The sequence below is a fragment of the Penaeus vannamei genome, chromosome 17 (assembly GCF_042767895.1).
Source record: "Penaeus vannamei isolate JL-2024 chromosome 17, ASM4276789v1, whole genome shotgun sequence".
Taxonomy (NCBI): Eukaryota; Metazoa; Arthropoda; class Malacostraca; order Decapoda; family Penaeidae; genus Penaeus; species Penaeus vannamei.
In genome coordinates, this window is record NC_091565.1 from 24,070,885 (window position 1) to 24,092,555 (window position 21,671).

The 21,671-nt window shown below is 37.0% G+C and overlaps 1 protein-coding gene across 1 annotated transcript in view; it reads right to left on the bottom strand.

Annotated features, from left to right (window-relative positions):
- Nucleotides 1-5,271: 5,271 nt before the first annotated feature.
- The window catches only part of Arv1 (ACAT-related protein required for viability 1), a gene marked incomplete in the record, with an annotated part of 17,753 nt that continues 1,353 nt past the window's right edge, over nucleotides 5,272-21,671 (bottom strand). The window contains 2 exon segments of the mRNA XM_070132128.1: nucleotides 5,272-5,622; nucleotides 5,726-5,877. Coding sequence (XP_069988229.1) covers nucleotides 5,465-5,622; nucleotides 5,726-5,877 — 310 coding nt within the window.

The window sequence follows — 21,671 nt, forward strand, 5'->3', positions numbered from 1 at the left end:
CGTGATTCGGGCCAGATAGCCGCGCTTACGGCTGAAAGTACACGTACACAACCCAGTTGAACCGCGCCTTTTTAGGAAGCTGAAACTGAGGCCCAATGCCAATGCCTGTTATTGTCATGGGGCTAGGAGAGACTGAGGTCCAATGCCAGATATCAATCTAAACTGGGGCCTCAGCATCGTCTCAACTAATTTTGCACTGTCTTCTCTTCTTCCCTTCTCCTTTCCACCCTCTTTAACATTCCTAAGGTGCGAAAGCTGTGTTTAAAGGATGAAAGGCTATCTTTGTGCCAGTCATGAACGGCCTAGGAAAGCCGTGGGCACGGTATTCCCCTGTTAAGTTGTCTAGCCCTTACACCCCAAAGGAACCCTAACATCCTCCAGGCTTATCATGGCCAGTAATGAAGATTTTGACCTTTATTAGGGGTAATGAGGCTTGCCCCGCTATGAACTATCGCCCCTGATTCTAATCGTCATAGGCGTGGAGGGGGGGCTTTGGAGACAGAGACTGAGGCCCAATTTGGGGCATCCCCCCGCCTTGGACCTCAGCCCTTGCCTTAACTAATTTATTATGGTTTTTCTCCCCCCCCCCTTTCCTTTTTCATTCTCTGTTTAATCCCTTATCCTATCCGTGTCCTAAAATGAGAGCCGTGCTGAAAGGATGGAAGGCTAGCTTTGTGTCAGTCCTGAACGGCCTTCATACTCCGTTTGCTCTTTACCCTTTTCACTACATTATTAACCAACAGCGCTCTACAACCTTTGACACCTCACACATTTTGTTGTAAATAACCTTTTTTCCATAATTCTTTTATTACAATGCTGTATGACTATTCCTCACCTGGGAACTTTGCCCCCAAGGCTCGCCCTATTGCTATAATTTGTATATATCGCTAATGACCTTCGATGTTGATGCTGCAGATTTTCAAAAAAGTAAATAAATTTATTACCCCCATTCCTTGATCCTAAGCTCTCCTTTGATCACGACTCTCAACACCACCTCAATGCCAATTGTCTGCAGTACTACCCCGTCCTTCTACCTCCACCTCTGCAAACCTTTTGAGTACTCCCAGCCAATTGAATTCGATTTGTTGTGATCTCTACAGCCTCTTACTCTGACAAAGCTCTCCTCTTCCAGCAATGCTTACAAAAACAAGTAGGCAAAGTTTCCTTCCACAGCCTTCCCGATCGTTCCCGCCTAGTCAACAGTTACATCTGAGGCTAAAACATAATCAGCTATGACTGACTTCACTGGCAAGCCCATGCATGGCCAGCCTCAAGGCGGATTCACACCGGGAGCGAAGCTCCGCTACGCACGCGATGTAAAGCTCTATGGCTTTCACTCTCCTCTATATTTCTTCAATAAGTATGTTAACGCCGGTTGTGAAGCTACACGCACTATTCTAGCCCACAATAAAAAAAAAAAGAAAAAAAAAAAAACATAGCTCCAATAACCCATTCCCACTTGAGTATTCTGGGAAACCCCTGGATTCCTACCCACCATTCCTATAACTTGACAGATCGTCACGGGTCATGACAAAGTCATCATATACTACTAGTTCTTTAAATCTTGGTTATGATTCAGTATCAATATAATGTCTCCTAGAGGTCACCGTATGCCCCCCACCATTATTGCCAATATTATTATCCGTAGACATGATCTCCATGATTTTTATATTGGCGGAGAAGCCCTCCATGTCTGACTATATTAACCTCCCCTTTGTCAGTGTCGGAACTGTCTAGGCTAACCTGCCAAACACTGCTACTCCACAGCTCGATGTTCCCTATGTGCCCAACCTGGACATGATCGATCAAACTTCTCTGCACAGTCACGCAAATATGCCAATTGTAGTGCCTTCCACAAGTTGAGTCTGAAGTGGCAATTCTCAGATTCAGACTTGGCCTCACTTTACACAAGGCCAAACAGAAAGCACGTCAATGAGGTTTTACTTACTCCCTACTCCAGTGCTCCCAAGATGCTTCTATATCACCACCACTATAACTACTCTACATATTACGTTTCCGCTTCTACCTCCTTCTTCAGATGCCTATCTCATCTTCTCTCCTCATAAAAAAAAAGCATGCTTCTTAGACCTCTCTAACCAAATCTACTTCAGAAACTCTCGAAGACATTCTAAACTATTTAATCATGACCCAAGATAACATACACCTTATCCATCTTCCAAAGTCTCTACTTCCATTTATGTTCCTCCTACATCCCTTCATTTCACTCCCTCCCTACACTTCCCATTCGCCCTTGCTTCATCTGCATAATCCCCCTTCCTCATTATCCCTTCCATTTCCTGGATACACATGGCTCTTTATCACAACAACCCCCTTCCCTGGATTCTCTCCCTCCTGACATTTCTTGAACTATGATCTAATCTCCCTTAAACCCCATTTCTCCCATTTCTAATCCATACCTTTCCCTACGAACATCTTTGCAGAATCCCACATTTCTTCCATTAATTTAATCTGATCCCCTTGTTTACCCTCTCTACCCTTCCCCCTCTTTGCCCCTTTCAGTGCTATACTATCTTGAACGGCTATACAACTTTTGACATGTAGCACATTTAATAATTAACTAACCCTCCTCTTTACCCGCTTCAATTCTACACGTCACCACAGTAATATATGACCTTTGATGTCTAGCACATTTATTTTGCTCTGTAACCTTTTACCATTAAGCATTACCCATCATCCATCCTCCTGCCCTCGTCCTCTATCTACCTGTTCGGGTGTTGATAAAACGAAAGATACTTATTTATTTATTCCGGTGCCAAACTGATAAAACAATAAAACGAAGTAGTAAAACGAAACACAATCATAAAACGAAACGAAGGTATTAAAACAAATCATAAAATGAAGTAAAACACAGAATACAATAAAAGGAACGATAGCAAAATGAACTTAAAACATTAAAATGAACCGGTAAAACGAATTAGAACAATAAAACAAACGATAAAACAGAAGACACTTAATACATTAAAATATGAACATAAAACACGAACACAATAAACACACGACAATAAAAAGCCCGATGATAATTTTAAAAAATGTAGTTATCACGAGGTCACTTAGTCGGATAAATAGTCTGGCCAATTTCTCTTACTACCTTATGTTGATATATCCTCACGACCACTTAGCTATCTTAAGACAGGTGGAAGCCCATTCCGGGGTCCCACAGACCGTCTTCCTACTAGCAGACCACCGGCAAGAATTCCCCCTGACTTATGTCTGCACTTCCCTTGTTAATTGTGGGCGGGAAACAGTGTAAGAAGTTGGTTCTCTTTTCTAATTAAAATTAATAAAACAAATCTTAAAACTAGTGTGAAAATATAAATCTAAATTAAAATAGTAAAATAAATTCAAATGATAACCCATAAAAAGTAATTAAAACAAATGTATAAAAAGAACCAATGTGAAAATCACGTAATTTAATATAAACCACGAATAAAAAGTTAAGAAAAAAATAAAATAATCAAAATAATTAACATTTAATACGTATCAAATTGACCTCTTGCTCAAAAAAAAAAAAAAAAAAATATATATATATATATATATATAAATCTTAAAACGTTAAAATGAAAGTATCATCTTCGGGGGGTTTATACATGATACAATAAAACATAAAATAATAATTTATTTGGTATAAAAAATAATAAAATATTGAGCAGCGGAATAGCAAGAGTGGCGAGGGCGCGGCATCCTCCTCACTCAGCGAGATAAACGCCTTTTTGTATGGGGCCTGTGGTTGGTTTCTGGTCTTGGAGAAGGAGCCACGCAATAAAGTTCATGCCATTGGTCAAATGGGCGACATTTACAAAGCAACCCCACAAACCACCTCGGGAATTGCAGGGCATTTAACGCCACCTCGCGGGTCGCACTGGGTTAGAGTGTTGCCACCTTGAGTTCTTCGGTTTTCATTTCGTTTGCCTGAGGGAGATGTCGGAGGTGAGAAAGGATATTTCAATATGATCGCATTACCTCCTGGAGTAATATGTCGATGTATAGTGTAGCAGATCACCACAGAGGCCCCAGAAAATTCTATGCTAATATTGCTAAGATTTACCTTCTGTACACATGACCTACTCATAATGGTTATATTAGTGAAGAGCCCTGTCCTGTCTGACCATATGGACCCCTCCTTATCAATGTTAGAAGTTGTGTGTGTTTTGGCCACCTTGCTAAGCATTGTCGCTCCACAGCTCTTTGTCATGAATGTGTCCAACCTGACCATGTCCGTTCAAACTGCCCTGCACGATCACACACATGTACCAATTGTGGTGGCTCCCATAGTGGAAGGGCTGCCCTCCTTAAAAGTTCGATTTGAGATAGCAGTTCTCTGATTCCAACTTGACCACACTTTATGCGAAGCCTGGTAGATAGATTTTTCTTGTTTTACTTACTCCAGTGATTTCCTTCATTCTACCTCTTCTCCCCAAAATGTTTCTATTTCTTCCCTAGTTACTCATACTCCTTGTCTCCACTTCTACCCCATCCCCCCGTTACATTCATTCACCATTCTAAATGCAGACACTCCAATCTCTACTTCCCCAGTGCCTACCACGCCTCTCCACTCAATTCATTGCATAAGGAAATCTACGTCCCCCCAATTCCCATCTACAGCATCCATACCTCTTCCTCTGCCCCTTAAACATCAATCTCCTCTTTTCAACTTCAAGTGAAAACTTTCGCATAACTGATTTCCCAAACAAACTCAATTTTAGAAACTACTGAGGACTATTAAAAGTACCTAATCATGATCTAAGATTACATGCTTATACCCTATTCATCCTCCAAACTCAAAGCTATTAATAAACTATTTTAAAATTTTGAGCTTTGGGTGGAATAAAAACAGTGAATGAAAATTCCATGCCCGTTTTTGCGTGGGGGGGGGGGGGATAGAGATAGAGACTGAGGCCCAATGTGGGGATCACCCCTGCCTTCAACCTCAGTCCTCGCCCCAACTAATTTTGCTTGGTCTTTTCTTCTCCTTTCCTTCTCTTCTTTATCCCCGTCTTCTGTCCATGTCATAAGGTTTATTGTTAACAATAAATAAATAAATCATCATTTACGGAAGATTGTGAAAAAACATCTTTCTTTGCTTCGCTTTTTCTCGAAATTGGGACAATAATGTTTGGAATCCCATTTTTTCTGCCTTAATTATTGCCATTCGTTTTTTTTTTTTCTACATTTTTTTTTCGGTTGATAATTTCATCAGTGTAATTTTATTCTTTCCAGTACAAACGATAAGGATTCATTATATACTCAACACATTTTTACTATTTATTTTGAGAGAAGTATAAAAAAATATCTTCGGGTTACAATACTGACAATACTTTGAAATTCATCACTTACCATAACTGTTCGTTATTACTTAATTACACATTAACAAGGTACAGGAAAATAACTACGTCAACTTTTTTCTCAATTCAAGATTTTTAAAACGATGTTTATTAACCAGGTTTCATAATACAAAAGGATGTTTAGTGTACACATGGCTATTGAGATAAGAATGGTAGCTGTCAAGCAAAACCGGCTGTAATTTGTGACATGAATACATACTGCTTGAAAATGCCACAGTCAGTAGGAGCAAACTTTCTATTTTCCCTAAATGTAATGCAGCTGGAATCAAAGCAAAAAGGTTTTAGGGCTTTATTATTATATATTAGTGACATTACTATCAACATTCCAATTTCTAAATAAGAACAATATAGTAAATACTCACCTCTAGTGCTTTGCACAGATGATACAAACACAAAAACGAGCATCAACACTTGGAATGTTGTGCTAGACCCTGGGTACCAGATAATGGCTGCTAAGTTTGCCAGTCGTCCACACTGACCAAGGAGAACAGCGTTGAGGACTGGTAGTTTTTTCCTGAGAATGGTTTATGGTTAACAATATGCCATTTTATTCAATATCGTATAATACAGGTATATCAATGCACTTTATGAGATTTCTGTCACTGATTATCCATATACATCTGGCGACTCAATCTGGATTTCATAATTTTTTAATCTCCAACATGAACAAATCACGGGGAGACCAGGGGAGGGATCCAAGAAAGGCAATTGTCCTCACAACACAATTTGCCACTGCAGCCCCTATGTTTGATTGCATCTATCCAAGATTTGGGTTGAAAATCTTTGTATATGTCATTTCCCAGCCAATCAATGAGAATTATAATCTGAATTACCAGCCATCCCACGATATCAAAACATTTATACCTCAAGGTATAAATGTGCTAAACTTGGCTCTGTTGCCACATTACGTGGAATTAGTTTGTAAACAGCATTTAGTGCTGGAATGAGAGTTTGTAAACAGCATTTAGTGCTGGAATGAGTTTGTAAACAGCATTTAGTGCTGGAATGAGAGTTTGTAAACAGCATTTAGTGCTGGAATGAGTGTTTGTAAACAGAATTTAGTGCTGGAATGAGAGTTTGTAAACAGCATTTAGTGCTGGAATGAGTGTTTGTAAACAGCATTTAGTGCTGGAATGAGTGTTTGTAAATAGCATTTAGTGCTGGAATGAGTGTTTGTAAATAGCATTTAGTGCTGGAATGAGTGTTTGTAAATAGCATTTAGTGCTGGAATTAGTAGTGTTTGTAAATAGCATTTAGTGCTGGAATGAGTGTTTGTAAACAGCATTTAGTGCTGGAATTAGTGTTTGTAAACAGCATTTAGTGCTGGAATGAGTGTTTGTAAATAGCATTTAGTGCTGGAATGAGTGTTTGTAAATAGCATTTAGTGCTGGAATAAGTGTTTGTAAACAGCATTTAGTGCTGGAATGAGAGTTTGTAAACAGCATTTAGTGCTAGAATGAGAGTTTGTAAACAGCATTTAGTGCTGGAATGAGAGTTTGTAAATAGCATTTAGTGCTGGAATGAGAGTTTGTAAATAGCATTTAGTGCTGGAATGAGAGTTTGTAAATAGCATTTAGTGCTGGAATGAGAGTTTGTAAACAGCATTTAATGCTGGAATGAGAGTTTGTAAACAGCATTTAGTGCTGGAATGAGAGTTTGTAAACAGCATTTAGTGCTGGAATGAGAGTTTGTAAACAGCATTTAGTGCTGGAATGAGAGTTTGTAAACAGCATTTAGTGCTGGAATGAGAGTTTGTAAACAGCATTTAATGCTGGAATGAGAGTTTGTAAACAGCATTTAGTGCTGGAATGAGAGTTTGTAAACAGCATTTAGTGCTAGAATGAGAGTTTGTAAACAGAATTTAGTGCTGGAATGAGAGTTTGTAAACAGCATTTAGTGCTGGAATGAGTGTTTGTAAATAGCATTTAGTGCTGGAATGAGTGTTTGTAAATAGCATTTAGTGCTGGAATGAGTGTTTGTAAACAGCATTTAGTGCTGGAATGAGAGTTTGTAAACAGCATTTAGTGCTGGAATGAGAGTTTGTAAACAGCATTTAGTGCTGGAATGAGAGTTTGTAAACAGCATTTAGTGCTGGAATGAGAGTTTGTAAACAGCATTTAGTGCTGGAATGAGAGTTTGTAAACAGCATTTAGTGCTGGAATGAGAGTTTGTAAACAGCATTTAGTGCTGGAATGAGAGTTTGTAAACAGCATTTAGTGCTGGAATGAGAGTTTGTAAACAGCATTTAGTGCTGGAATGAGAGTTTGTAAACAGCATTTAGTGCTGGAATGAGAGTTTGTAAACAGCATTTAGTGCTGGAATGAGAGTTTGTAAACAGCATTTAGTGCTGGAATGAGAGTTTGTAAACAGCATTTAGTGCTGGAATGAGAGTTTGTAAACAGCATTTAGTGCTGGAATGAGAGTTTGTAAACAGCATTTAGTGCTGGAATGAGAGTTTGTAAACAGCATTTAGTGCTGGAATGAGAGTTTGTAAACAGCATTTAGTGCTGGAATGAGAGTTTGTAAACAGCATTTAGTGCTGGAATGAGAGTTTGTAAACAGCATTTAGTGCTGGAATGAGAGTTTGTAAACAGCATTTAGTGCTGGAATGAGAGTTTGTAAACAGCATTTAGTGCTGGAATGAGAGTTTGTAAACAGCATTTAGTGCTGGAATGAGAGTTTGTAAACAGCATTTAGTGCTGGAATGAGAGTTTGTAAACAGCATTTAGTGCTGGAATGAGAGTTTGTAAACAGCATTTAGTGCTGGAATGAGAGTTTGTAAACAGCATTTAGTGCTGGAATGAGAGTTTGTAAATAGCATTTAGTGCTGGAATGAGAGTTTGTAAACAGCATTTAGTGCTGGAATGAGAGTTTGTAAACAGCATTTAGTGCTGGAATGAGAGTTTGTAAACAGCATTTAGTGCTGGAATGAGAGTTTGTAAACAGCATTTAGTGCTGGAATGAGAGTTTGTAAACAGCATTTAGTGCTGGAATGAGAGTTTGTAAACAGCATTTAGTGCTGGAATGAGAGTTTGTAAACAGCATTTAGTGCTGGAATGAGAGTTTGTAAACAGCATTTAGTGCTGGAATGAGAGTTTGTAAACAGCATTTAGTGCTGGAATGAGAGTTTGTAAACAGCATTTAGTGCTGGAATGAGAGTTTGTAAACAGCATTTAGTGCTGGAATGAGAGTTTGTAAACAGCATTTAGTGCTGGAATGAGAGTTTGTAAACAGCATTTAGTGCTGGAATGAGAGTTTGTAAACAGCATTTAGTGCTGGAATGAGAGTTTGTAAACAGCATTTAGTGCTGGAATGAGAGTTTGTAAACAGCATTTAATGCTGGAATGAGAGTTTGTAAACAGCATTTAATGCTGGAATGAGAGTTTGTAAACAGCATTTAATGCTGGAATGAGAGTTTGTAAACAGCATTTAGTGCTGGAATGAGAGTTTGTAAACAGCATTTAGTGCTGGAATGAGAGTTTGTAAACAGCATTTAGTGCTGGAATGAGTTTGTAAACAGCATTTAGTGCTGGAATGAGAGTTTGTAAATAGCATTCAATGCTGGAATGAGAGTTTGTAAACAGCATTTAGTGCTGGAATGAGAGTTTGTAAACAGCATTTAGTGCTGGAATGAGAGTTTGTAAACAGCATTTAGTGCTGGAATGAGAGTTTGTAAACAGCATTTAGTGCTGGAATGAGAGTTTGTAAACAGCATTTAGTGCTGGAATGAGAGTTTGTAAACAGCATTTAGTGCTGGAATGAGAGTTTGTAAACAGCATTTAGTGCTGGAATGAGAGTTTGTAAACAGCATTTAGTGCTGGAATGAGAGTTTGTAAACAGCATTTAGTGCTGGAATGAGAGTTTGTAAACAGCATTTAGTGCTGGAATGAGAGTTTGTAAACAGCATTTAGTGCTGGAATGAGAGTTTGTAAACAGCATTTAGTGCTGGAATGAGAGTTTGTAAACAGCATTTAGTGCTGGAATGAGAGTTTGTAAACAGCATTTAATGCTGGAATGAGAGTTTGTAAACAGCATTTAGTGCTGGAATGAGAGTTTGTAAACAGCATTTAGTGCTGGAATGAGAGTTTGTAAACAGCATTCAATGCTGGAATGAGAGTTTGTAAACAGCATTTAGTGCTGGAATGAGAGTTTGTAAACAGCATTTAGTGCTGGAATGAGAGTTTGTAAACAGCATTTAATGCTGGAATGAGAGTTTGTAAACAGCATTTAGTGCTGGAATGAGAGTTTGTAAACAGCATTTAATGCTGGAATGAGAGTTTGTAAACAGCATTTAATGCTGGAATGAGAGTTTGTAAACAGCATTTAGTGCTGGAATGAGAGTTTGTAAACAGCATTTAATGCTGGAATGAGAGTTTGTAAACAGCATTTAGTGCTGGAATGAGAGTTTGTAAACAGCATTTAGTGCTGGAATGAGAGTTTGTAAATAGCATTTAGTGCTGGAATGAGAGTTTGTAAACAGCATTTAGTGCTAGAATGAGATTTTGTAAATAGCATTTAGTGCTGGAATGAGAGTTTGTAAATAGCATTAAGTGCTGGAATGAGAGTTTGTAAACAGCATTTAGTGCTGGAATGAGAGTTTGTAAACAGCATTTAGTGCTGGAATGAGAGTTTGTAAACAGCATTTAGTGCTGGAATGAGAGTTTGTAAACAGCATTTAGTGCTGGAATGAGTTTGTAAACAGCATTTAGTGCTGGAATGAGAGTTTGTAAATAGCATTCAATGCTGGAATGAGAGTTTGTAAACAGCATTCAATGCTGGAATGAGAGTTTGTAAACAGCATTTAGTGCTGGAATGAGAGTTTGTAAACAGCATTTAGTGCTGGAATGAGAGTTTGTAAACAGCATTTAGTGCTGGAATGAGAGTTTGTAAACAGCATTTAGTGCTGGAATGAGAGTTTGTAAACAGCATTTAGTGCTGGAATGAGAGTTTGTAAACAGCATTTAGTGCTGGAATGAGAGTTTGTAAATAGCATTCAATGCTGGAATGAGAGTTTGTAAACAGCATTTAGTGCTGGAATGAGAGTTTGTAAACAGCATTTAGTGCTGGAATGAGAGTTTGTAAACAGCATTTAGTGCTGGAATGAGAGTTTGTAAACAGCATTTAGTGCTGGAATGAGAGTTTGTAAACAGCATTTAATGCTGGAATGAGAGTTTGTAAACAGCATTTAGTGCTGGAATGAGTTTGTAAACAGCATTTAGTGCTGGAATGAGAGTTTGTAAACAGCATTTAGTGCTGGAATGAGAGTTTGTAAACAGCATTTAGTGCTGGAATGAGAGTTTGTAAACAGCATTTAGTGCTGGAATGAGAGTTTGTAAACAGCATTTAGTGCTGGAATGAGAGTTTGTAAACAGCATTTAGTGCTGGAATGAGAGTTTGTAAACAGCATTTAGTGCTGGAATGAGAGTTTGTAAACAGCATTTAGTGCTGGAATGAGAGTTTGTAAACAGCATTTAGTGCTGGAATGAGAGTTTGTAAACAGCATTTAGTGCTGGAATGAGAGTTTGTAAACAGCATTTAGTGCTGGAATGAGAGTTTGTAAACAGCATTTAGTGCTGGAATGAGTTTGTAAACAGCATTTAGTGCTGGAATGAGAGTTTGTAAACAGCATTTAATGCTGGAATGAGAGTTTGTAAACAGCATTTAGTGCTGGAATGAGAGTTTGTAAACAGCATTTAGTGCTGGAATGAGAGTTTGTAAACAGCATTTAGTGCTGGAATGAGAGTTTGTAAACAGCATTTAGTGCTGGAATGAGAGTTTGTAAACAGCATTTAGTGCTGGAATGAGAGTTTGTAAACAGCATTTAGTGCTGGAATGAGAGTTTGTAAACAGCATTTAGTGCTGGAATGAGAGTTTGTAAACAGCATTTAGTGCTGGAATGAGAGTTTGTAAACAGCATTCAATGCTGGAATGAGAGTTTGTAAACAGCATTTAGTGCTGGAATGAGAGTTTGTAAACAGCATTTAGTGCTGGAATGAGAGTTTGTAAACAGCATTTAGTGCTGGAATGAGAGTTTGTAAACAGCATTTAGTGCTGGAATGAGAGTTTGTAAACAGCATTTAGTGCTGGAATGAGAGTTTGTAAACAGCATTTAGTGCTGGAATGAGAGTTTGTAAACAGCATTTAGTGCTGGAATGAGAGTTTGTAAACAGCATTTAGTGCTGGAATGAGAGTTTGTAAACAGCATTTAGTGCTGGAATGAGAGTTTGTAAATAGCATTTAATGCTGGAATGAGAGTTTGTAAACAGCATTTAGTGCTGGAATGAGAGTTTGTAAACAGCATTTAGTGCTGGAATGAGAGTTTGTAAACAGCATTTAGTGCTGGAATGAGAGTTTGTAAACAGCATTTAGTGCTGGAATGAGAGTTTGTAAACAGCATTTAGTGCTGGAATGAGAGTTTGTAAACAGCATTTAGTGCTGGAATGAGAGTTTGTAAACAGCATTTAGTGCTGGAATGAGAGTTTGTAAACAGCATTTAGTGCTGGAATGAGAGTTTGTAAACAGCATTTAGTGCTGGAATGAGAGTTTGTAAACAGCATTTAGTGCTGGAATGAGAGTTTGTAAACAGCATTTAGTGCTGGAATGAGAGTTTGTAAACAGCATTTAATGCTGGAATGAGAGTTTGTAAACAGCATTTAGTGCTGGAATGAGAGTTTGTAAATAGCATTTAGTGCTGGAATGAGTTTGTAAACAGCATTTAGTGCTGGAATGAGAGTTTGTAAACAGCATTTAGTGCTGGAATGAGAGTTTGTAAACAGCTTTTAATGCTGGAATGAGTTTGTAAACAGTATTTAGTGCTGGAATGAGTTTGTAAACAGCATTTAGTGCTGGAATGAGAGTTTGTAAATAGCATTTAGTGCTGGAATGAGAGTTTGTAAACAGCATTTAGTGCTGGAATGAGAGTTTGTAAACAGCATTTAGTGCTGGAATGAGAGTTTGTAAACAGCATTTAGTGCTGGAATGAGAGTTTGTAAACAGCATTTAGTGCTGGAATGAGAGTTTGTAAACAGCATTTAGTGCTGGAATGAGAGTTTGTAAACAGCATTTAGTGCTGGAATGAGAGTTTGTAAACAGCATTTAGTGCTGGAATGAGAGTTTGTAAACAGCATTTAGTGCTGGAATGAGAGTTTGTAAACAGCATTTAGTGCTGGAATGAGAGTTTGTAAACAGCATTTAATGCTGGAATGAGAGTTTGTAAATAGCATTTAGTGCTGGAATGAGAGTTTGTAAACAGCATTTAATGCTGGAATGAGAGTTTGTAAACAGCATTTAGTGCTGGAATGAGAGTTTGTAAACAGCATTTAATGCTGGAATGAGAGTTTGTAAACAGCATTTAGTGCTGGAATGAGAGTTTGTAAACAGCATTTAGTGCTGGAATGAGAGTTTGTAAACAGCATTTAGTGCTGGAATGAGAGTTTGTAAACAGCATTTAGTGCTGGAATGAGAGTTTGTAAACAGCATTTAATGCTGGAATGAGAGTTTGTAAACAGCATTTAGTGCTGGAATGAGAGTTTGTAAACAGCATTTAGTGCTGGAATGAGAGTTTGTAAACAGCATTTAGTGCTGGAATGAGAGTTTGTAAACAGCATTTAATGCTGGAATGAGAGTTTGTAAATAGCATTTAATGCTGGAAAGAGAGTTTGTAAACAACATTTAGTGCTGGAATGAGAGTTTGTAAACAGCATTTAATGCTGGAATGAGAGTTTGTAAACAGCATCTAATGCTGGAATGAAAGTTTGTAAACAGCATTTAATGCTGGAATGAGAGTTTGTAAACAGCATTTAATGCTGGAATGAGAGTTTGTAAACAGCATTTAATGCTGGAATGAGAGTTTGTAAACAGCATTTAATGCTGGAATGAGAGTTTGTAAACAGCATTTAATGCTGGAATGAGAGTTTGTAAACAGCATTTAGTGCTGGAATGAGAGTTTGTAAACAGCATTTAATGCTGGAATGAGAGTTTGTAAACAGCATTTAGTGCTGGAATGAGAGTTTGTAAACAGCATTTAATGCTGGAATGAGAGTTTGTAAACAGCATTTAGTGCTGGAATGAGAGTTTGTAAACAGCATTTAGTGCTGGAATGAGTTTGTAAACAGCATTTAATGCTGGAATGAGTTTGTAAACAGCATTTAATGCTGAAATGAATTTGTAAACAGCATTTAGTGCTGGAATGAGAGTTTGTAAACAGCATTTAGTGCTGGAATGAGAGTTTGTAAACAGCATTTAGTGCTGGAATGAGAGTTTGTAAACAGCATTTAATGCTGGAATGAGAGTTTGTAAACAGCATTTAATGCTGGAATGAGAGTTTGTAAACAGCATTTAGTGCTGGAATGAGAGTTTGTAAACAGCATTTAGTGCTGGAATGAGAGTTTGTAAACAGCATTTAGTGCTGGAATGAGAGTTTGTAAACAGCATTTAGTGCTGGAATGAGAGTTTGTAAACAGCATTTAGTGCTGGAATGAGAGTTTGTAAACAGCATTTAGTGCTGGAATGAGAGTTTGTAAACAGCATTTAATGCTGGAATGAGAGTTTGTAAACAGCATTTAGTGCTGGAATGAGAGTTTGTAAACAGCATTTAGTGGTGGAATGAGAGTTTGTAAACAGCATTTAGTGCTGGAATGAGAGTTTGTAAACAGCATTTAGTGCTGGAATGAGAGTTTGTAAACAGCATTTAGTGCTGGAATGAGAGTTTGTAAACAGCATTTAATGTTGGAATGAGAGTTTGTAAACAGCATTTAGTGCTGGAATGAGAGTTCATAAACAGCATTTAGTGGTGGAATGAAAGTTTGTAAACAGCATTTAATGCTGGAATAAGAGTTTGTAAACAGCATTTAGTGCTGGAATGAGAGTTTGTAAATAGCATTTAGTGCTGGAATGAGAGTTTGTAAACAGCATTTAATGCTGGAATGAGAGTTTGTAAACAGCATTTAGTGCTGGAATGAGAGTTTGTAAACAGCATTTAGTGGTGGAATGAGTTTGTAAACAGCATTTAATGTTGGAATGAGAGTTTGTAAACAGCATTTAGTGCTGGAATGAGAGTTTGTAAACAGCATTTAATGTTGGAATGAGAGTTTGTAAACAGCATTTAGTGCTGGAATGAGAGTTCATAAACAGCATTTAGTGGTGGAATGAGAGTTTGTAAACAGCATTTAGTGCTGGAATGAGAGTTTGTAAACAGCATTTAATGCTGGAATAAGAGTTTGTAAACAGCATTTAGTGGTGGAATGAGAGTTTGTAAACAGCATTTAGTGCTGGAATGAGAGTTTGTAAACAGCATTTAATGCTGGAATAAGAGTTTGTAAACAGCATTTAGTGGTGGAATGAGTTTGTAAACAGCATTTAGTGCTGGAATGAGAGTTTGTAAACAGCATTTAATGCTGGAATGAGAGTTTGTAAACAGCATTTAGTGCTGGAATGAGAGTTTGTAAATAGCATTTAGTGGTGGAATGAGTTTGTAAACAGCATTTAATGCTGGAATGAGAGTTTGTAAACAGCATTTAGTGGTGGAATGAGTTTGTAAACAGCATTTAATGCTGGAATGAGAGTTTGTAAACAGCATTTAGTGGTGGAATGAGAGTTTGTAAACAGCATTTAATGCTGGAATGAGAGTTTGTAAACAGCATTTAGTGGTGGAATGAGTTTGTAAACAGCATTTAATGCTGGAATGAGAGTTTGTAAACAGCATTTAGTGGTGGAATGAGTTTGTAAACAGAATTTAGTGCTGGAATGAGAGTTTGTAAATAGCATTTAGTGCTGGAATGAGTTTGTAAACAGCATTTAGTGCTGGAATGAGAGTTTGTAAACAGCATTTAATGCTGGAATAAGAGTTTGTAAACAGCATTTAGTGGTGGAATGAGTTTGTAAACAGCATTTAGTGCTGGAATGGGAGTTTGTAAACAGCATTTAATGCTAGAATGAGAGTTTGTAAACAGAATTTAGTGCTGGAATGAGAGTTTGTAAATAGCATTTAGTGCTGGAATGAGAGTTTGTAAACAGCATTTAGTGCTGGAATGAGAGTTTGTAAACAGCATTTAGTGGTGGAATGAGTTTGTAAACAGCATTTAATGCTGGAATGAGAGTTTATAAACAGCATTTAGTGCTGGAATGAGAGTTTATAAACAGCATTTAGTGCTGGAATGAGAGTTTATAAACAGCATTTAATGTTGGAATGAGAGTTTGTAAACAGCATTTAGTGCTGGAATGAGAGTTTGTAAACAGCATTTAGTGCTGGAATGAGAGTTTGTAAACAGCATTTAATGCTGGAATGAGAGTTTGTAAACAGCATTTAGTGCTTGAATGAGAGTTTGTAAAAAGCATTTAATGCTGGAATGAGAGTTTGTAAACAGCATTTAGTGCTGGAATGAGAGTTTGTAAATAGCATTTAGTGCTGGAATGAGAGTTTGTAAACAGCATTTAATGCTGGAATGAGAGTGTAAACAGCATTTAGTGCTGGAATGAGAGTTTGTAAACAGCATTTAGTGGTGGAATGAGTTTGTAAACAGCATTTAATGCTGGAATGAGAGTTTATAAACAGCATTTAGTGCTGGAATGAGAGTTCGTAAACAGCATTTAATGTTGGAATGAGAGTTTGTAAACAGCATTTAGTGCTGGAATGAGAGTTTGTAAACAGCATTTAGTGCTGGAATGAGAGTTTGTAAACAGCATTTAATGCTGGAATGAGAGTGTAAACAGCATTTAGTGCTGGAATGAGAGTTTGTAAACAGCATTTAGTGGTGGAATGAGTTTGTAAACAGCATTTAATGCTGGAATGAGAGTTTATAAACAGCATTTAGTGCTGGAATGAGAGTTTATAAACAGCATTTAGTGCTGGAATGAGAGTTTATAAACAGCATTTAATGTTGGAATGAGAGTTTGTAAACAGCATTTAGTGCTGGAATGAGAGTTTGTAAACAGCATTTAGTGCTGGAATGAGAGTTTGTAAACAGCATTTAATGCTGGAATGAGAGTTTGTAAACAGCATTTAGTGCTTGAATGAGAGTTTGTAAAAAGCATTTAATGCTGGAATGAGAGTTTGTAAACAGCATTTAGTGCTGGAATGAGAGTTTGTAAATAGCATTTAGTGCTGGAATGAGAGTTTGTAAACAGCATTTAATGCTGGAATGAGAGTGTAAACAGCATTTAGTGCTGGAATGAGAGTTTGTAAACAGCATTTAGTGGTGGAATGAGTTTGTAAACAGCATTTAATGCTGGAATGAGAGTTTATAAACAGCATTTAGTGCTGGAATGAGAGTTTATAAACAGCATTTAGTGCTGGAATGAGAGTTTATAAACAGCATTTAATGTTGGAATGAGAGTTTGTAAACAGCATTTAGTGCTGGAATGAGAGTTTGTAAACAGCATTTAGTGCTGGAATGAGAGTTTGTAAACAGCATTTAATGCTGGAATGAGAGTTTGTAAACAGCATTTAGTGCTTGAATGAGAGTTTGTAAAAAGCATTTAATGCTGGAATGAGAGTTTGTAAACAGCATTTAGTGCTGGAATGAGAGTTTGTAAACAGCATTTAGTGCTGGAATGAGAGTTTGTAAACAGCATTTAATGCTGGAATGAGAGTTTGTAAACAGCATTTAGTGCTTGAATGAGAGTTTGTAAAAAGCATTTAATGCTGGAATGAGAGTTTGTAAACAGCATTTAGTGCTGGAATGAGAGTTTGTAAACAGCATTTAGTGCTGGAATGAGAGTTTGTAAACAGCATTTAGTGCTGGAATGAGAGTTTGTAAACAGCATTTAGTGCTGGAATGAGAGTTTGTAAACAGCATTTAATGCTGGAATGAGAGTTTGTAAACAGCATTTAGTGCTGGAATGAGAGTTTGTAAACAGCATTTAGTGGTGGAATGAGTTTGTAAACAGCATTTAGTGCTGGAATGAGAGTTTGTAAACAGCATTTAGTGGTGGAATGAGTTTGTAAACAGCATTTAGTGCTGGAATGAGAGTTTGTAAACAGCATTTAATGCTGGAATGAGAGTTTGTAAACAGCATTTAGTGGTGGAATGAGTTTGTAAACAGCATTTAGTGCTGGAATGAGAGTTTGTAAACAGCATTTAATGCTGGAATGAGAGTTTGTAAACAGCATTTAGTGCTTGAATGAGAGTTTGTAAAAAGCATTTAATGCTGGAATGAGAGTTTGTAAACAGCATTTAGTGCTGGAATGAGAGTTTGTAAACAGCATTTAGTGCTGGAATGAGAGTTTGTAAACAGCATTTAGTGCTGGAATGAGAGTTTGTAAACAGCATTTAGTGCTGGAATGAGAGTTTGTAAACAGCATTTAGTGCTGGAATGAGAGTTTGTAAACAGCATTTAGTGCTGGAATGAGAGTTTGTAAACAGCATTTAGTGCTGGAATGAGAGTTTGTAAACAGCATTTAGTGCTGGAATGAGAGTTTGTAAACAGCATTTAGTGCTGGAATGAGAGTTTGTAAACAGCATTTAGTGCTGGAATGAGAGTTTGTAAACAGCATTTAGTGCTGGAATGAGAGTTTGTAAACAGCATTTAATGCTGGAATGAGAGTTTGTAAACAGCATTTAGTGCTTGAATGAGAGTTTGTAAAAAGCATTTAATGCTGGAATGAGAGTTTGTAAACAGCATTTAGTGCTGGAATGAGAGTTTGTAAACAGCATTTAGTGCTGGAATGAGAGTTTGTAAACAGCATTTAATGCTGGAATGAGAGTTTGTAAACAGCATTTAGTGCTTGAATGAGAGTTTGTAAAAAGCATTTAATGCTGGAATGAGAGTTTGTAAACAGCATTTAGTGCTGGAATGAGAGTTTGTAAACAGCATTTAGTGCTGGAATGAGAGTTTGTAAACAGCATTTAGTGCTGGAATGAGAGTTTGTAAACAGCATTCAATGCTGGAATGAGAGTTTGTAAATAGCATTTAGTGCTGGAATGAGAGTTTGTAAACAGCATTTAATGCTGGAATGAGAGTTTGTAAACAGCATTTAATGCTGGAATGAGAGTTTGTAAACAGCATTTAGTGCTGGAATGAGAGTTTGTAAACAGCATTTAGTGGTGGAATGAGAGTTTGTAAACAGCATTTAGTGCTGGAATGAGAGTTTGTAAACAGCATTTAATGCTGGAATGAGAGTTTGTAAACAGCATTTAGTGCTTGAATGAGAGTTTGTAAAAAGCATTTAATGCTGGAATGAGAGTTTGTAAACAGCATTTAGTGCTGGAATGAGAGTTTGTAAACAGCATTTAGTGCTGGAATGAGAGTTTGTAAACAGCATTTAGTGCTGGAATGAGTGCTTGTAAACATCATTTAATGCTGGAATGAGAGTTTGTAAACAGCATTTAATGCTGGAATGAGAGTTTGTAAACAGCATTTAGTGCTGGAATGAGAGTTTGTAAACAGCATTTAATGCTGGAATGAGAGTTTGTAAACAGCATTTAATGCTGGAATGAGAGTTTGTAAACAGCATTTAGTGCTGGAATGAGAGTTTGTAAACAGCATTTAGTGCTGGAATGAGAGTTTGTAAACAGCATTTAGTGGTGGAATGAGAGTTTGTAAACAGCATTTAGTGCTGGAATGAGAGTTTGTAAACAGCATTTAATGCTGGAATGAGAGTTTGTAAACAGCATTTAGTGCTTGAATGAGAGTTTGTAAAAAGCATTTAATGCTGGAATGAGAGTTTGTAAACAGCATTTAGTGCTGGAATGAGAGTTTGTAAACAGCATTTAGTGCTGGAATGAGAGTTTGTAAACAGCATTTAGTGCTGGAATGAGTGCTTGTAAACATCATTTAATGCTGGAATGAGAGTTTGTAAACAGCATTTAATGCTGGAATGAGAGTTTGTAAACAGCATTTAGTGCTGGAATGAGAGTTTGTAAACAGCATTTAATGCTGGAATGAGAGTTTGTAAACAGCATTTAATGCTGGAATGAGAGTTTGTAAACAGCATTTAGTGCTGGAATGAGAGTTTGTAAACAGCATTTAGTGCTGGAATGAGAGTTTGTAAATAGCATTTAGTGCTGGAATGAGTTTGTAAACAGCATTTAGTGCTGGAATGATTGTAAACAGCATTTAATGCTGGAATGAGAGTTTGTAAACAGCATTTAGTGCTGGAATGAGAGTTTGTAAATAGCATTTAGTGCTGGAATGAGAGTTTGTAAATAGCATTTAGTGCTGGAATGAGAGTTTGTAAACAGCATTTAGTGCTGGAATGAGAGTTTGTAAACAGCATTTAGTGCTGGAATGAGAGTTTGTAAATAGCATTTAATGCTGGAATGAGTTTGTAAACAGTATTTAGTGCTGGAATGAGTTTGTAAACAGCATTTAGTGCTGGAATGAGAGTTTGTAAATAGCATTTAGTGCTGGAATGAGTTTGTAAACAGCATTTAATGCTGGAATGAGAGTTTGTAAACAGCATTTAGTGCTGGAATGAGAGTTTGTAAACAGCATTTGATGCTGGAATGAGAGTTTGTAAACAGCATTTAATGCTGGAATGAGAGTTTGTAAATAGCATTTAATGCTGGAATGAGAGTTTGTAAATAGCATTTAGTGCTGGAATGAGAGTTTGTAAACAGCATTTAATGCTGGAATGAGAGTTTGTAAACAGCATTTAATGCTGGAATGAGAGTTTGTAAACAGCATTTAATGCTGGAATGAGAGTTTGTAAACAGCATTTAGTGCTGGAATGAGAGTTTGTAAACAGCATTTAGTGCTGGAATGAGAGTTTGTAAATAGCATTTAGTGCTGGAATGAGAGTTTATAAACAGCATTTAGTGCTGGAATGAGAGTTTGTAAACAGCATTTAGTGCTGGAATGAGAGTTTGTAAACAGCATTTAGTGCTGGAATGAGAGTTTGTAAACAGCATTTAGTGCTGGAATGAGAGTTTGTAAACAGCATTTAATGCTGGAATGAGTTTGTAAACAGTATTTAGTGCTGGAATGAGTTTGTAAACAGCATTTAGTGCTGGAATGAGAGTTTGTAAACAGCATTTAGTGCTGGAATGAGAGTTTGTAAACAGCATTTAATGCTGGAATGAGTTTGTAAACAGTATTTAGTGCTGGAATGAGTTTGTAAACAGCATTTAGTGCTGGAATGAGAGTTTGTAAATAGCATTTAGTGCTGGAATGAGAGTTTGTAAACAGCATTTAATGCTGGAATGAGAGTTTGTAAACAGCATTTAGTGCTGGAATGAGAGTTTGTAAATAGCATTTAATGCTGGAATGAGAGTTTGTAAACAGCATTTAATGCTGGAATGAGAGTTTGTAAACAGCATTTAGTGCTGGAATGAGAGTTTGTAAATAGCATTTAATGCTGGAATGAGAGTTTGTAAACAGCATTTAGTGCTAGAATGAGAGTTTGTAAACAGCATTTAGTGCTGGAATGAGAGTTTGTAAATAGCATTTAATGCTGGAATGAGAGTTTGTAAACAGCATTTAATGCTGGAATGAGAGTTTGTAAACAGCATTTAGTGCTGGAATGAGAGTTTGTAAATAGCATTTAATGCTGGAATGAGAGTTTGTAAACAGCATTTAATGCTGGAATGAGAGTTTGTAAACAGCATTTAGTGGTGGAATGAGTTTGTAAATAGCATTTAATGCTGGAATGAGAGTTTGTAAACAGCATTTAATGCTGGAATGAGAGTTTGTAAACAACATTTAATGCTGGAATGAGAGTTTGTAAACAGCATTTAGTGCTGGAATGAGAGTTTGTAAACAGCATTTAATGCTGGAATGAGAGTTTATAAACAGCATTTAGTGCTGGAATGAGTTTGTAAACAGCATTTAGTGCTGGAATGAGAGTTTGTAAATAGCATTTAATGCTGGAATGAATGTTTGTAAACAGCATTTAATGCTGGAATGAGTTTGTAAACTGCATTTAATGCTGGGATGAAAGTTTGTAAACAGCATTTAGTGCTGGAATGAGAGTTTGTAAACAGCATTTAGTGCTGGAATGAGAGTTTGTAAACAGCATTTAGTGCTAGAATGAGAGTTTGTAAATAGCATTTAGTGCTGGAATGAGAGTTTGTAAACAGCATTTAGTGCTGGAATGAGAGTTTGTAAATAGCATTTAGTGCTGGAATGAGAGTTTGTAAACAGCATTTAGTGCTAGAATGAGATTTTGTAAATAGCATTTAGTGCTGGAATGAGAGTTTGTAAATAGCATTAAGTGCTGGAATGAGAGTTTGTAAATAGCATTTAGTGCTGGAATGAGAGTTTGTAAATATCATTTAGTGCTGGAATGAGAGTTTATAAATAGCATTTAGTGCTGGAATGAGAGTTTATAAATAGCATTTAGTGCTGGAATGAGTTTGTAAATAGCATTTA